We start from the raw sequence: 14116 nt of genomic DNA, 5'->3' as shown, positions 1-14116 counted from the left end.
GGTGAAAAGTAATTTATTTAACGAGTGCCAGCTCTTACTACTGACGCACACAAACCCAGGGTAGATGCCCAGCAAAGGGATAGACACAGAGCCCCCTTCCAACCATCCCCTGTTCCCGGGGCCCAGCATCCTCCTGAAGATCTGGCTGTGGCTGGGGGAGACCCAGAAGGCTCCTCGGCCTGGACCCTGATATCCTGTGCCAGGCCTTATGAATGACGACTGCCTGCGGCCCGGCGACCTCTGACCCGAGGCGCCCGCCGCACCCCTCCCCCGCTGGCAGGTGGACAGAGGCTGCGCCGAGAGGGTGGGGGGAGGCCCTGGCGCCAACCTCGGCTGGCCGGCGGCCGCTGCCGCACTGAGCGGAGGCGGGGGACTGCGGCGCGTACGAGGCCAGGCGGGCGCTCGCCTGGACCGCCTCCTGGGCCTGGAGCGCGGCGCGGCTGCCCGCCAGCCTCTGCCGCCCCGCCCGGCCGGCCCGGGCAGTAGGCTGCATCTCCGCCCCGCCCTCTCACCCCGGGATTGACACTGAACGTTCTGCGGGGGGTTTGCCGGACGGCTCGCCTCCGCCAATTGGCGGCCTTGGTGGGCTGGCCAAGGGCCCTGTCGGGAACCTTAGCCAATCAGGTGCGCCGGCCCGCCCAGCCGAGGCCTCGCAAGCTCGCGAGTGGTGGGGCGTCCGCGGAGCGCGTCACGGGGCCGAGGGCCTATGGAGGCTCGGGGGGGTCGTGTAGGGCCAATGGGCAGCGGCGCGGCGCCGTCACTCAGGGCGGCCTAGGCCAATGAGCGGAGGGCTGCGGGGGCGTCACGGACAGCAGCAGCGGACTTGGGCTGAGGTTCCCGGGCGGGCGGGCGCGGAGAGACGCGGGAAGCAGGGGCTGGGCGGGGGTCGCGGCGCCGCAGCCAGCGCAGCCAACCCGAGGGGCCGCCGCCGCCGCCCAGCGCGCTCCGGGGCCGCCGGCCGCCGCCAGCACCCGCCGCGCCGCAGCTCCGGGACCGGCCCCGGCCGCCGTCGCCGCGATGGGCAACGCCGCAGCCGCCAAGAAGGGCAGCGAGCAGGAGAGCGGTGAGTGCCCGGGCCATGACCCCGATCCCGGCCTCGCGCTGCCAGCCCCCACCCTGTCCATCACCGCCTGGCCCCTCCTCCTACGCCCCCCCCCCATTTCTCTCTGCTCATCCCCCAGCACCCCTTCTCCCTGCCTGTCCAAGGTTGGGGCCCAGAGCCCGCATAAGACCCCCGAATGGGCCTCTTTGCCAAAGGCCACCCCCCACCGCAAAGACTGTGCCCCCCCCCACCCAGCTGTCACTGCCAACCAAGGCACGTATGACCGCTGGGGCCCCACATGGGGCCCTGTCACCACCCCACCCCCTCCTTTCCAGGCCCCTCTTCCCAGATTCTAATCCCTCCACTTCCTCACTCACCTCTCCCACTGATGGGACCCACTACCAGACCCTGACCAAGGCTTCTGCCAGTTTGGGAGTGCTGTGGGGTCTGCCTCCACCCCGCAGGGACCTTGGCCACTTATTGACCACACCCCTCCCCCCTCCAGCCCCCGCCATCTTTCTCCTGCCCTTCCCCTTTTCACCTTATCACAGCCCCCCTCCAAACCCACTCTGCCCCCCTTAAGCATTTCCCAGAGCCACCTCCAGCATTGTTTTTCCCTTGTGTGTCACTTGGCATGGGGGACAGGATCTTTCTGGGTCCCTCTGCCCCTCTCTCATCCTGTCACTCTGCCTCTCTGCTTGTGTTCCCTCCTCCAAGCAAACGTCTGTCCCTTGCTGGGGTAGCAGACTGTTTGTGAACCTAGAGAACTGCTTCAGTGCTTCCAAAGCCAAGTTGGGCCCATCTTGCTGGGAGTCATTGCATCTTCTTTCCTGGGTTGGGGGTAGGGGGGCAGCAGCAAAGCCCCTTCCTATCTCCTGGTGTGCCGTGAGCTCTAGACTTCTTGGAGTGCCCCTAAATAAATGGTTGTTTCACAAGTGAGGCGCTGTCATTCACCCAGTTCCCAGGACTTCTTCACCCGCTCCTGGCTCAGGATGAAAAGTGGGGTATGAAGTGCCTGGGTTTAGCAGGGCTCATTCAGCTTGAGCTGGGATGGTGAGAAAGGGGACTTGAGGCTTGACAGTGGGGAGAGTAGTGAGTGATATCTAATGACTTGCTTTGCCAAGGGACAAATAGATTCTGATCATTCCCGGGGCTCAGCCAGAGAGAAGTCTGTTTCTCCCTCAGCCCCCAAATTATGTTGGCCTTTTTGTCCCAGAGAGATTCTGTATGTATTTTGAATGCATTCTGGAAATGCCTTCAGAAATGGCCTCAAGCCCCTTCCTCAGTTCCTCCAACTCTTAAAATGTCATCACTCCAGACCGATATCTAGCGCTTAGCTAGGGTCCCCTTCCAGTTACCCAGAAATAGTCAGAGTTGAAAAGAGAGGCCATGTCCAAATACACCCTTCCCAATTTCCGGTCTCAGACCCCTGCATCTGAGTCCTTTGAATACCCCCTCCCAGAAGGATCCAGGCATGAAACCCAGGGAACTTTATTTCCACACGGATTCAAATGGCAGAACTCAGAATCACCAAGCAGCCATGAGAAGGCCTGACATGTCACCAATGGGCGGGGGACAGGGAGGCAAGTGCCTGTAGCTGAGCGCTTGATGACAGAAGAGCAGGTGGGTAGTGACCAAAAAAGGTCTGGGCATGAGCTCGGAGGGGACTAGGCAGAGGGGGAGGGGCTGGGCCCCCAGCAGGTGAGGCTGGCTGGGAGGTAGAAGGTAGAGGCAGGCAAGCGATATATTGCAGTAGCTCAGTTGAAAGTTGGGGAGATGACATAGTCCTGGAAAACTTTCAAGGCGTATCAAACACATGCAGTGTGGGGCAGGAAGCCACCCAGGGAAAAGTATCTCCCCTGCCCCGAGAAAAAGATCAGAGGCTCTGGAAGGAACCGCTAATTCTCCCAGAGCGCGGGCTAGACACCCAGGAGTGGACTGTCACAATGAAATAGAGCTCCTATTTGTTGGGCATCTAGGATGTGCCAGGCTAAATGGTCTCCATAGATCCGTCCGCTTGAGTGATTTTTATAGTAGTTTTATCTGAATTTTCCAAACACGCCGAGTTTGACACGGATGATGTCAAAGAGGCAGGATTCACATCCAGATCCACTTAGCAGCCAGCTTCCTGGACCCCAGAATTTCCCAACCCAGATATTCTCAAGGTGCCTCCCTGATTTTTACTCTCTTCACTTATATTTTCTTAGTTGAAAATAATGAAGTTTTGAGCCACTTTCATTCAGATGCAAACTTTGATCTGTCCTAGGCAATCATATAAATGAAATCATGAGACCGCTGTGCCAGTTCTAGTCTCTGTGATACACATTAAAACATAACGTAACTGGAAAAACGAAACATCTCAAAAACGATTTTATGCCCTACCAATGGGACCCTGGTCACACTTTGGGAAATGCCGCAAGCTGTACTTCCTTCCAGAGACTTGCAGGGGCTCTCAGAGAAGGAAATAAGGTGAGAGAGGAAGCCCCTTTTTGCTCCGAGGCTCTGATTCCAAAAGGATGGAATTAGACAAAATTTGCCCTCCGGTAACTATGGTGGGGTGCCGGCGGGGGCGGGGGCAGTAGCCAGGCCAGCCTGCAGGGGGCACCTGAATTTCATCTGTCAGCTGCCAGCCTGACCTGGGGAAGGAAAATGCCCAAGCCACAGTAGGCACCACTTAGGCATCCTGCAGCCCCCCGTGCTGCTGTCTCCACGGCAGGGCAGGATAGTGTCAGCTTCCTCCCAGGAGGGCAGGGATCTAGAACAAGCCCTGGGATGGGGCGGGGGAAATCTGTACACAAAGATGCCAAAGCCATTGGCAGGGGCCTGAGTAAGATGCTAAGAGAGCGTAGAAGAGCAAGCCCAGGGGTCTGAGCAAGCTGGAGAACTGAGAGAAGTCAGTGGTCCCAAGAGGCCCAGGGACAGGCGGCCAAGTGGAGCTCAGGCCTTGGCTGGCACTGGCCGTAGGCACCCCTGGGAGCTGGCCCACAGGAGAAGGGGCAGGGCTGGTGAGAGGGAGCCCCCAGATACCCCTCCAGGTCCCAGGGACAAGCAAATCCAGGCTCTCTGAGAAGTGTCCCCAAGAGGTCCCTGGCTGGGAAGAATTGGGGCCCTGTAACATCCTTCAGAAGTCTGTCTGAGAGGCAAACACCTGTGCACCGGCAGTTGTACGGGTGCCCAAGAGGGTCCTGTCAAGGCAGCTTTTTCCTCAGCCAGGAAGGCCTACAGAAGCTGGAGGGCCCTATCTGTCCCTCCCCTGCACCCATTGGTCCCTAAGTTAGGTTTCTCTTCCTGCCACCACCCCCCAAACTCCCTGCCTCCCCCTTATAGATAGGGCATTGGGGATGGGTAACCAAGCTGGTACAGCAGGTCTCATGAGCCTTCCCAGCCACCGTAGTCTTGGTGCCCTGAGAGGCAGACTGAATGATGGCTTCCAACCCCAACGATGGTGAGGATGAGCCCTGTTGCCATAGCAACTTCCCAGGCACTGTCTGCCCCTCAAGCCAGGGAAGGGCTGCAGTGGGGTTTAGGGAACAGGTGGCAAGGAAGAGTTTGTGGACCCCTGGCTGGCCCTGGAAACCCCTCCCTTACTAACAACCCTGGCCTTGGGGGCCTGGGGAAGACCAGAGGTGTGGGTAGTTCAGACAAGGGGAGATGGTCCACCCAGAGTAGGAGTCCAGCTCAGACTGAGGCAGTAGAGTGGTCCAGCCCAGTGTTGGGTCAAGCTCAGAATGGGTGTTGGTTCAATTCAGCGGTGGAGTCCAGGTCTTAATGGATGATGGTTGAGTACAGAATGGGGGTCCATCTGACTGGGGGTGATCCAGTCCACAATAGGGATCTAGTTCAGAATAGGAGTTGGTCCAGTCCATTGTCGGGGTCTAGCCCAGAGCAGGGGATCCAAGCTAGATTAGAGGAATCAGCCAGCCCAAAGTAGGGGCCCCAACCCAGGCTGGGCATCCTTGTCCCAGAATTCCCAGGACAAACAGGTTTCAGAGGGCAAAGTGTGCTGAGATTGCTATCTGCTGAGGGGGGTTCTGAGGCTGGGCTTCCTCCTCATGCTGTGGCCCTGGCTTTTTGAAGGGTGTCTGGGGTTCTGTCTGTTAGCCCAAATCGAATCCAGACCAGAGTGGAGGCTGGCAACCACCCCCCATCCCCCATAGGAGACATAGCAGTGGGGTGGTTTCATAAGCCAGGAGCTGGCTGGGTTTCCCTTCTCTGCCACTTCCTGTTGTCAGCAGGGGCCAGCGGTGCTGGGCACTTTCAGGGAAGCTGCCACTGACCCTCCACTTTTTGGGGGACCTGGAAAGAAGGAGGAAGGTGGTCAAGGCTGCCTCCCCCTCCCCCACCCCTAGGTTTAGCCTTTCGTTTCCGGTTGGACTTTCGTGGCTGAAAGCAGAGCCAAGCTCAGGGCAAGGTTTGACAGAGGCCAAGGACATCCTGCGATATCGGTCCCCTCTCTGCCCCTACATAGAAGTAGGATGAATCCAGATGTACCCACTTTTCTCTTGGGGTACCAGGATCTGGAGGCTCCCGGTTCAAAAAGGACTTGGGGAAGGAGCTAGGGTAGCCCTTGGCCATTCCCCCCCCTGCTCCCCCCCCCCCCCTGCCTTTCTCTCCAGCGGCTCTTTCAGCTAATTAACGGGGCTCTGGGGCCTCTTTGGCCCCCAGGGAGCCCCTTGCTGCTGCCTGGGCCTGAACCTTAACTCCTTCCCCTCTGCCCAGTGGGCACTGCCCTGGGCACATCCGGTGCCATCCTCTGGGTAGTTCAGCACCCACTGAGGAAGTCAGGACCTGGCATCTTGGGAGCAGTGAAGTCTCTGGAACAGGAAGTTAGCTTTAGCACTCCACCCCTGGGGCAGCCAGGCCAGCCAGAAGGGACACCCTCAGGACAATCTTCCCACTGCCTTCTGCCAAGGAGGGCCTTTGCAAACCTTGGCCGGCCAGGAGCAGGTACCTTTAAATGCTTCCCTGGCAACCAGCTCCTCCTCCCCGGTCCCCCGAGGCCCTCCAGAGGAAGCCAGCTCAGAGGCTCTGCGTATTCCTGGTTTCCCTGCAGAGGGAAGATTCCAGGGAGAGCCTAGGGCAGCCTGGGATGGATACAGGGTCAGGCAGTGGCCAGGGCAGTGACTCGGAGACGACCTTCCAGCTGTGGCTACAGCTGCTCCTCTGGGCCCACCTGACTGTCCGTTTCCTGGGCTACCTGCACCACGCCTTCTGGGCACCTAAGGCGCGGCCAGCACCCTGAGCCCCCCTGGCCAGGGGCAGATGGGTCCCAGCTCACTCTATCCCTCTCCACCCTTCCCATTGCACCCTCTGCTGGAAGAGGTAGGAAGCAGAGGTGAGTATGGGGACTCCAGGCTGGGGTTCCCTCCCATCATGATCCCTCTTTATCTGTCCAGTCCTTCTGGCACTGTCCCCCTCCCCCACCACTGTGCCCAAATCTGGCAAGCCAATGGCACCAGAAGGGACACAGTCTTGGCCCTTTTATCCTTTGAGAGTCCAGAGAAGACCTGTACTAGGACCAAGGCACCCACGGAGCCCCTCAGTGGGGTACCAGCGGACAGCCAGAAGCGCAGGCCCACTGAGACAGGAAAAAGCAGAATGTAGCAGTTCTCAGGGATGGCCGAGAGCAAAGAGGGAAGCAGGACCGGACATCCTCCTGGATTCTTTCCACACCCCTTTCTTTGCTCTCTTGGGTCGGCAGAGGTAAAATCCCAAGAGGGTACCCTCTCCCCCAACCTTCATCGAGAATTCAGGGCATGTGTTTGGAGGTTGCCAAGGAGGGTGCTGTGTGTCAAAAAAGATCCTGCTAGTGAAAGCATTAGATTTGGTGCAGCCCCCAGGTCTCAGGATGTTGGTGGCCCAGCCAAGTACCGGCCTAGAACTCCTGGCCATTCCTTGACTGCCCCTGTCTGCCCAGTCACTCACTTTAGGGCTTTCCTAGCCAACAGTCTCTCCATCTGCCGCTCTTGTAGCCCCGTGGAAGGCCCTTCTCTCTAAACTCTGAGGGGTTCTTGGGGACAGTGGGAGTGGTGGCCACCCATGAGGCTGTGTGGGATTCCTGGCATGGTGTATGCGTAGTCCGGGCAGATGACAGGCAAGGCCAGAGTGCACATGTGCAGGACCCCTTGGGTGGCAGTCGCCACAAGAACAGCAGGGGGCGGAAGACCACTCTGTGGGCCACCCTGGTGAACTGCCACCAGGGTTAAACTTGTGGGCAGTGAGGTCCGGCAGGCAACCTCAGGCCTGGTCAGTCTTAACAAGTGCAGTGAGAGTGGTAGCAGGTCTGACCCATTAGGGCAGGAATCAAGCATAGAAAGCATTCAGCCCAGCACTGGCACACAGGAAGGGTCCCTGAACAGCAGCGAGCCTGGCCCCAGCTGGTGGTTACAAGGACAGGCCTGTACTGTAAGAATCCATCAGACTAGGGGCGCCTGGGTGGCTTAGTCGGTTGAGCGTCCGACTTCGGCTCAGGTCATGATCTCACAGTTCATGAGTTGGAGCCCCACGTTAGGCTCTGTGCTGACAGCTCGGAGCCCGGAGCCTGCTTCGGATTCTGTGCCTCCCTCTCTCTCTGCCCCTGCTCGCCCTCTGTCTTTCTCTCTCAAAAATAAATAAACATTAAAAAAAAATTTTGTTAATAAAAAAGAATTCATCAGACTGTACACTTAAAGTCTGAACAGTCAATGCACCCTCTGTGTTTTATACCTCGATTTTTTTTTAATGTTTATTTTTTTGAGAGAGAGACAGAGCGTGAGTGGGGGAGGGGCAGAGAGAGAGGGGGAGACACAGAATCCGAAACAGGCTCCAGGCTCTAAACTGTCAGCACAGAGCCCGATGCTGGACTCCAACTCATGAACCGTGAGGTCATGACCTGAGCCGAAGTCAGATATTTAACCAACTGAGCCACCCAGATGCCCCATACTTCAATTTTTGAAAATACTTAAAAGCAAAATGATAGTTGCCATTTATATGGCACTAAACCCCATCCCAGCCACTATCCAACCCCCTTTGCCAAGATTAGCTCATTCAGTCCTTAAAACCCCCGGCCGTGTCATTACTATTATTGTCCCTATTTTACAGATGAGAAAAACTGAGGCCCAGAGAGGTAAGGTCAGTTGTCTAGGGTTGCACAGCTCATCAGAGACCAGGCTGGGATTTGAACTTGATCTTGTCCCAGAGTCCTGGCCCTTAAGTGCTTTGCTGGGCTCCTTCTCAGCCTTGACGAGAATGCCTGTTTTCAAGCCTCGGTTTCCTAGGGTGTTAAATGGCAAGAATGGATAAAAGGAAAGTTGGTAGGTAAGCCAAATGAGACAGTGGAGACAAAGCAGCAGATCCAGGAGGCCTTCAACATTAGCCAGATGGTGATATTCGCCTTGGGGTGCTGAAGGGCCCATGAGTGTGGGTATTGGGTAAGGCTCCCCTTGAACCAGCTCCGCAGCAAGGAAGGGCCCCTGGACTGGCACAGGCAGGACTGGGGCCAGCTGGGGGCCAAGGCAACAGCTGAGCCCCCCAAGGCGCCTGCTACCCGAGCCCCGGAGGCCTCCACCCAAGGCCCGGCCTCCCCAGAGAAGGGGCTAGAGGAGCAGCCAAATCCCCAGGCTATAAATATCTTGGCTGCCGTCGGCCCTGGCCATGGAATGTCGGTCAGAACTGGGGCGAGTGGGGGTGGGCTGGCCTGGGCACAACTCTCGGTACCCCTAAGAGTAACCCCCAACTCACCTTGTACCCCATTTGGCACAAAGTTGAGGTTGGATCCCACTTCCCTGAGTAAAGGGGTCCCAGACCCCAGCCCAAATCAGGGCCCCCCAGAGCTATTCTCCAGCTCAAGCAGGGCACTTGAAGCTACCGGGAAAGGTTCAGTCTCTGGGTTGAGACAGCTGCACCCCACTTTGTACAAATGGGCATCTCCCCAGGAGTAGCCTAGGCCCACCCTGATGAGTTAGAGTCTCTGTCTAACTCTCTCTCTTTTCCTTTCAGTGAAAGAGTTCTTAGCCAAAGCCAAAGAAGATTTTCTTAAAAAATGGGAAAATCCTGCTCAGGTAAGCCCCCTGAAGCAGAGCCCTGGAAGGAGTAAGCCGATGGCCCCCCCATCCTCCAGCTGTGTCCCCATAACATGGCAAGGATTTTTAGGGCCATGTGGAGGGCTCCAGACCTGCCCCCATTTGCTCCCTAGATGCCTGTGGGGGCTCCTGGGTGGAGGCACCCAATCACCCACTGCCAGGCTCCCCCACCCCACCACCCCCGTCCACCTGGTGGCCCCTGCCCCCCCCCCCCCCCCAACGCAGCTGCCAGCAGTTCCTGGGCCCCAGGCCAGGGCCGGATCTGGCCCCTGCCACCAGCCTTAAGGAATGTGTCTTCGCCATCTTGTTTTTCCGCCCCCTGTCCTCACCCCCATCACATGCCACCCACCCCCCAGGGCCCCCTCTGCTGGTGGCAGAGAGGATGCCCCAGACCTTGACCTTGCAGGCCACTTGGGTGGGGGGGGGGGTCCCTGACCCTCCCAACTTCTCTGCCCACAGAATACAGCCCATTTGGATCAGTTTGAACGAATCAAGACCCTCGGCACGGGCTCCTTTGGGCGGGTGATGCTGGTAAAGCACAAGGAGACCGGGAACCACTTTGCCATGAAGATCCTCGACAAACAGAAGGTAAGCCCAGCCCCGCCAGGAGGCCGCCATCCCACCCACCAGGCCTTCGTTTGGGCTGTTCCCACTGACTGGCTGGTCTTCCTAACTATCTGTTCACCGACTGTTTCCTGAGCCTTCGTGACGTGCCAGACTCAAGGGCCAGAAGGGCCCTTACTGCCTTCATGAAGCTTCCCCCCACACCAGCCGCTGATGAGAATCCAGGCAGGGGACACGGGTTCAGACACCCAGCCTGGATCAAGGCAGCCAAAAGTCTCCCTGGGAAGAGTGTTTTATTCACACAGACCTCATCTCTAGAAATATTTTTGAGACCCTACGTGATGCCAGGAGCTGCTCTAGAGCAGCACCGTCCAACAGAAGTGTACTGTAAGCCATGTATAGTTTTAAATTTGCCAGAAACCCCTCTTAAAAAGTATGAAGAGGGGCACCCGGGTGGCTCAGTCGGTTAAGCATCTGACTTCAGCTCAGGTCACGATCTCACGGTTCATGAGTTGGAGCCCCGCATTGGGCTCTCTGGGATCCTCTGTCTCCCTCTCTGCCCCTCCCCCGCTTGCACACGCACTCCCTGAATGAATAAATACATACATACATACATAGTAAAAAGAAACAGGTAGAATTAATTTCAACGACGTGCTTTAATTAAGCCAGTATATCTATGATATTATGATTTCAATGTCTGTAACCAGTGTAAAAATATCATTAATGAGACATTTTATATTCTTTTTTTCTGTGTCAAGTCTTCAAAATCCAGCATGTGTTTTACCCTTACACCTCTGTTCCGATGTTAACTTTTCCCTAGAAAAACCAGAAAAAGCAGAGAAGTTGGAAAAGCACATTCACACACAGCCCAGGTGTTCCAATGAGTAACTGCATTGAGTGTTTTTATATTTTCATTTTAGAACCTTAAAATTTTTAAATTTTTAAAAAAATTTTTAATGTTTATTTTTGAGTGAGAGAGAGAAACAGTGCGAGCAGGGAAGTGGGAGAGAGGGAGGGAGACACAGAATCCAAAGCAGGCTCCAGGCTCCAGGCTGTCAGCCCAGAGCCCAATGTGGGGCTCGAACTCACAAACCTCGAGATCATGACCTGAGCCGACGTCAGACGCTTACCCGACTGAGCCACCCAGGCGCCCCTAGAACCTTAAAACTCAGTTCCCCAGTCAACTAGCCTGGTTCTAAGTGCTCAGCAGCCATACCTGGCTGGCGTGGATTATACTGGGCAGCACAGGTATAGACCCACAGGATATAGCTATGAGCAAAGCAGAAAAAGCCCTACACAGCAGATGAGAGCTGACTGAGGGGCCAGCCTGCCTGCACACGACACGCGGGCCTGATACTGACTAGCTGCAAGTGACCTTGGACAAATCACTTCCCTTCTCTGCATCTGGATCTTCGAAAATGGCATGTTCACAGCGCATACCCCTCAGGGCTCTTGTTTCTATGTGTGAGGCACCTGCTGGGGACAGCTGAGGGTGGAGGAGGAATTAGCCTGGGGTTTGAGTGGCTGTGTGGAGGGTGCCCTGGATGCAGAAAGGGTATTTCTAAACAACCCATCTCGTAGGCATTACTCTTGCTTGTCTTTTCAGTTTCAGCTTAGCTGCCCCTTCCTCCAGGAAGCCTTCTCTGACTTCCCCCTCCCCCTGACTTTACTAGACACCTTATCTGGGCATCCAGAGGCCCCGAGCTTCCTCCAGCACGGCTCTGACACCTCTGGGCCGTGAGGCCTGGTGACTCACATGTTCTTGCCCTGAACCGCATGCCATGCAGGGACAGGCAGCCTCTGCCTTCTGGGTGTCCCCAGCATTCAGCCCAAGGCTCCACAGACCATAAGCACTCAAAGGAACTAGCCCAGCCCGGGCACCTCTACTTCCAGGCATCGGGGAAGAGGAGGACCCTCTCACACACCATTCTCTCCGCCCTCCCTTCCCACCCCTGCAGGTGGTGAAGCTGAAACAGATTGAGCACACCCTGAACGAAAAGCGCATCCTGCAAGCGGTCAACTTTCCGTTCCTCGTCAAACTCGAGTTCTCCTTCAAGGTGGGGTCCCCACACCCAGTGGCCAGGGCCACTGCTGGCTGGTACAGCCTCTGGGCTCCCAGAGCTGGGACGGGGGCCAAGGACAAGCAGTGGCTGCCCAAGGAGGCAGGCCCACTGACAGGAAGGAAGGAGAGCCCCAGAGGGATGCCAGAGGGCAGGAGTCAGCCTGAGACTCTAGGAGACCCGTGTTCAACTCCTGGGCACACTAGCTTCTAGCTTGAGAACCTTGGGCAAGTTGCCCAACCTGGATGCCATCCCTGCAAACCGCCTCTGCCTTTTACAGCAAGCACCTGGCACACGGCTATAGGCACAGGCTGTGCCACGCAGCCTGGATTCAAATCCCAGCTCTCTGCACTTCCCAGGCTATTTGGCGCTGGTGAGGGACTTCACTGCCCTGAGCCTCAATTTCCCCATCTATAAAATGGGGATCATAACGGCCCCCATCTGAAGGGGTTGCCGTGACTGTTCCGAGCACAATGTGAGCACCCTGCCTGAGCTATTTTGGATGCTGCCCTAAGCTGTGACTGCACGATCTGGGAAAAGCCATTCAAGGCCTAAGACCCAGGCAGTCACAAGGGCCCCATGCGTGATTGAAAGCAAAACTGTCATCTCAGGCTTTGGTCAAGACAGTCTCAGACATGAGCCACCATGGGGTCGGTCCTCTCTCCAGCCCAGGCCTGCTGGCCGGTCCCTTACACCCCACCCGCCGGTGCTCATTTTCACCCCCTATAAGCAACATAAGAACTGCCCCCTTCATCTTCATGAGCAGAAGGAAGCGAGACGGGTGGCTCAGGAAGTACAGTGCCTGGCGCTCAGAGCAGACTTCTCGTGGGAGCCAGGATTGTCGTTGTCGCTTTATTTTGGAACACCTGCCACGTAAGGGCACCAGGCCTTCAAATGGGGCCTTAGGCTTAGGGAGCGGGGCCCTGATCAGCTGCTGCTTCCCATAGGACAACTCGAACTTATACATGGTCATGGAGTACGTGCCTGGCGGGGAGATGTTCTCACACCTGCGGCGGATTGGAAGGTTCAGGTGAGCTGGCCAGCCCCTGCCATCATGGGCCCGGGTGTGTCCATGGGTGTCGTTGCGTGACCAAGCTGTCCTGGGGACGTGAAGTGGGCTCTCGGGGTCTGTCTGGGTACTTGTTCCCGCTGAGCCAAGGAACCTGTGATTTCTCAACCACCACAAAACAAAATAAACATGGTGACTCTAGGTGTCACCATTTAAGTTGGCAGTTTTAAAATGTACGCTATTGTTTTCCTTATGTATATAGAAACGCGCTTTGCATACAACAGAAGGCACAGGTGTTCAGTGTTCTGCTCCATGAGTGTTGACAGTTACATACGCCGTGAAACCGCCACCCGAAATACCATATAGAGCATTTCCACCACCCTAGAAAATTCCCTCGAATCCTTTGCTTGGCAAATCCTTTCTGGTTTCAAACACCATGAGTGTGTTCGGTCTGAGTTTGGCCGTGTTATAAATGGAATCACCCAGTTCATATTTTCTTGGTTCCTTTCTTCTCCTGCTTCCCATGATCATTTTGACATCTAGCCGTGTTGTTGAGTATACTCATCGTCCATCCTGGCGGTGGTGTTGGGTACAACTCCATTGTACGAACCTACCACAGTCTGAATTTGTTGCTCTGTCGACGGACATCCAGGCTCTTTCCCGTGTGGGGTCACACACGAAAGAGTCTGCCCTGCTTACAGATTTTCAATAGCTGGGCCGGAGGTGGCCCTGTAGGCCCAGCTGCTAGACCATTTGGAGGTAGGCAGGTCGTGCCAGATGTGGCCACCCGCACTCACCGTCCCCTCCCCGATTGTCCCCATCAGTGAACCTCACGCGCGCTTTTATGCGGCCCAGATCGTCCTGACCTTCGAGTACCTGCACTCACTTGACCTCATCTACCGGGACCTGAAGCCGGAGAACCTCCTCATTGACCAGCAGGGCTACATTCAGGTGCCCACCAGGCCGGGCGGGCAAGGGGCAGGCCCAGGCGGCCGAGGGCTGGACCTACCCTCCCTCCTTCCTGGCCAACAGCCCATTCTCGTGCCCGCAGGTGACAGACTTCGGTTTTGCCAAGCGTGTAAAAGGCCGCACCTGGACCTTATGCGGGACCCCTGAGTATCTGGCCCCGGAGATCATCCTGAGCAAAGTAGGCACAGCCCCGCCCACCCCACTGCCCTGAGGCCCGCCCCCTCCCTGCCCTCCTCCCCTCACACTGTATCCCTTCTCACTCTAGGGCTACAACAAGGCCGTGGACTGGTGGGCCCTAGGGGTTCTCATCTACGAGATGGCCGCTGGCTACCCGCCTTTCTTCGCTGACCAGCCCATCCAGATCTATGAGAAGATTGTCTCTGGGAAGGTGAGGCCTAGATAACAGTGGCTA

General features: G+C 56.7%; 1 protein-coding gene across 3 annotated transcripts in view; it reads left to right on the top strand.

The window, feature by feature from the left end:
- Nucleotides 1-815: 815 nt before the first annotated feature.
- PRKACA (protein kinase cAMP-activated catalytic subunit alpha) overlaps nucleotides 816-14116 on the top strand; it is a 17150-nt gene continuing 3849 nt past the window's right edge. Inside the window, exons 1-8 of one of the 3 annotated variants that reach the window (XM_043586800.1) lie at nucleotides 816-1063; nucleotides 9020-9081; nucleotides 9562-9690; nucleotides 11625-11723; nucleotides 12674-12756; nucleotides 13560-13686; nucleotides 13787-13882; nucleotides 13970-14092. In XM_043586800.1, coding sequence (XP_043442735.1) covers nucleotides 1018-1063; nucleotides 9020-9081; nucleotides 9562-9690; nucleotides 11625-11723; nucleotides 12674-12756; nucleotides 13560-13686; nucleotides 13787-13882; nucleotides 13970-14092 — 765 coding nt within the window. In that variant the 5' untranslated portion in view covers nucleotides 816-1017. Of the gene's footprint in view, nucleotides 1064-4450; nucleotides 4488-6289; nucleotides 6378-9019; nucleotides 9082-9561; nucleotides 9691-11624; nucleotides 11724-12673; nucleotides 12757-13559; nucleotides 13687-13786; nucleotides 13883-13969; nucleotides 14093-14116 lie in introns of those variants that run through there. The other 2 variants (XM_043586801.1, XM_043586799.1) reach the window with 2 other exon arrangements.

The sequence above is a fragment of the Prionailurus bengalensis genome, chromosome A2 (assembly GCF_016509475.1).
Source record: "Prionailurus bengalensis isolate Pbe53 chromosome A2, Fcat_Pben_1.1_paternal_pri, whole genome shotgun sequence".
NCBI lineage: Eukaryota > Metazoa > Chordata > Mammalia > Carnivora > Felidae > Prionailurus > Prionailurus bengalensis.
This window is presented reverse-complemented; position numbering and strand designations above follow the sequence as displayed.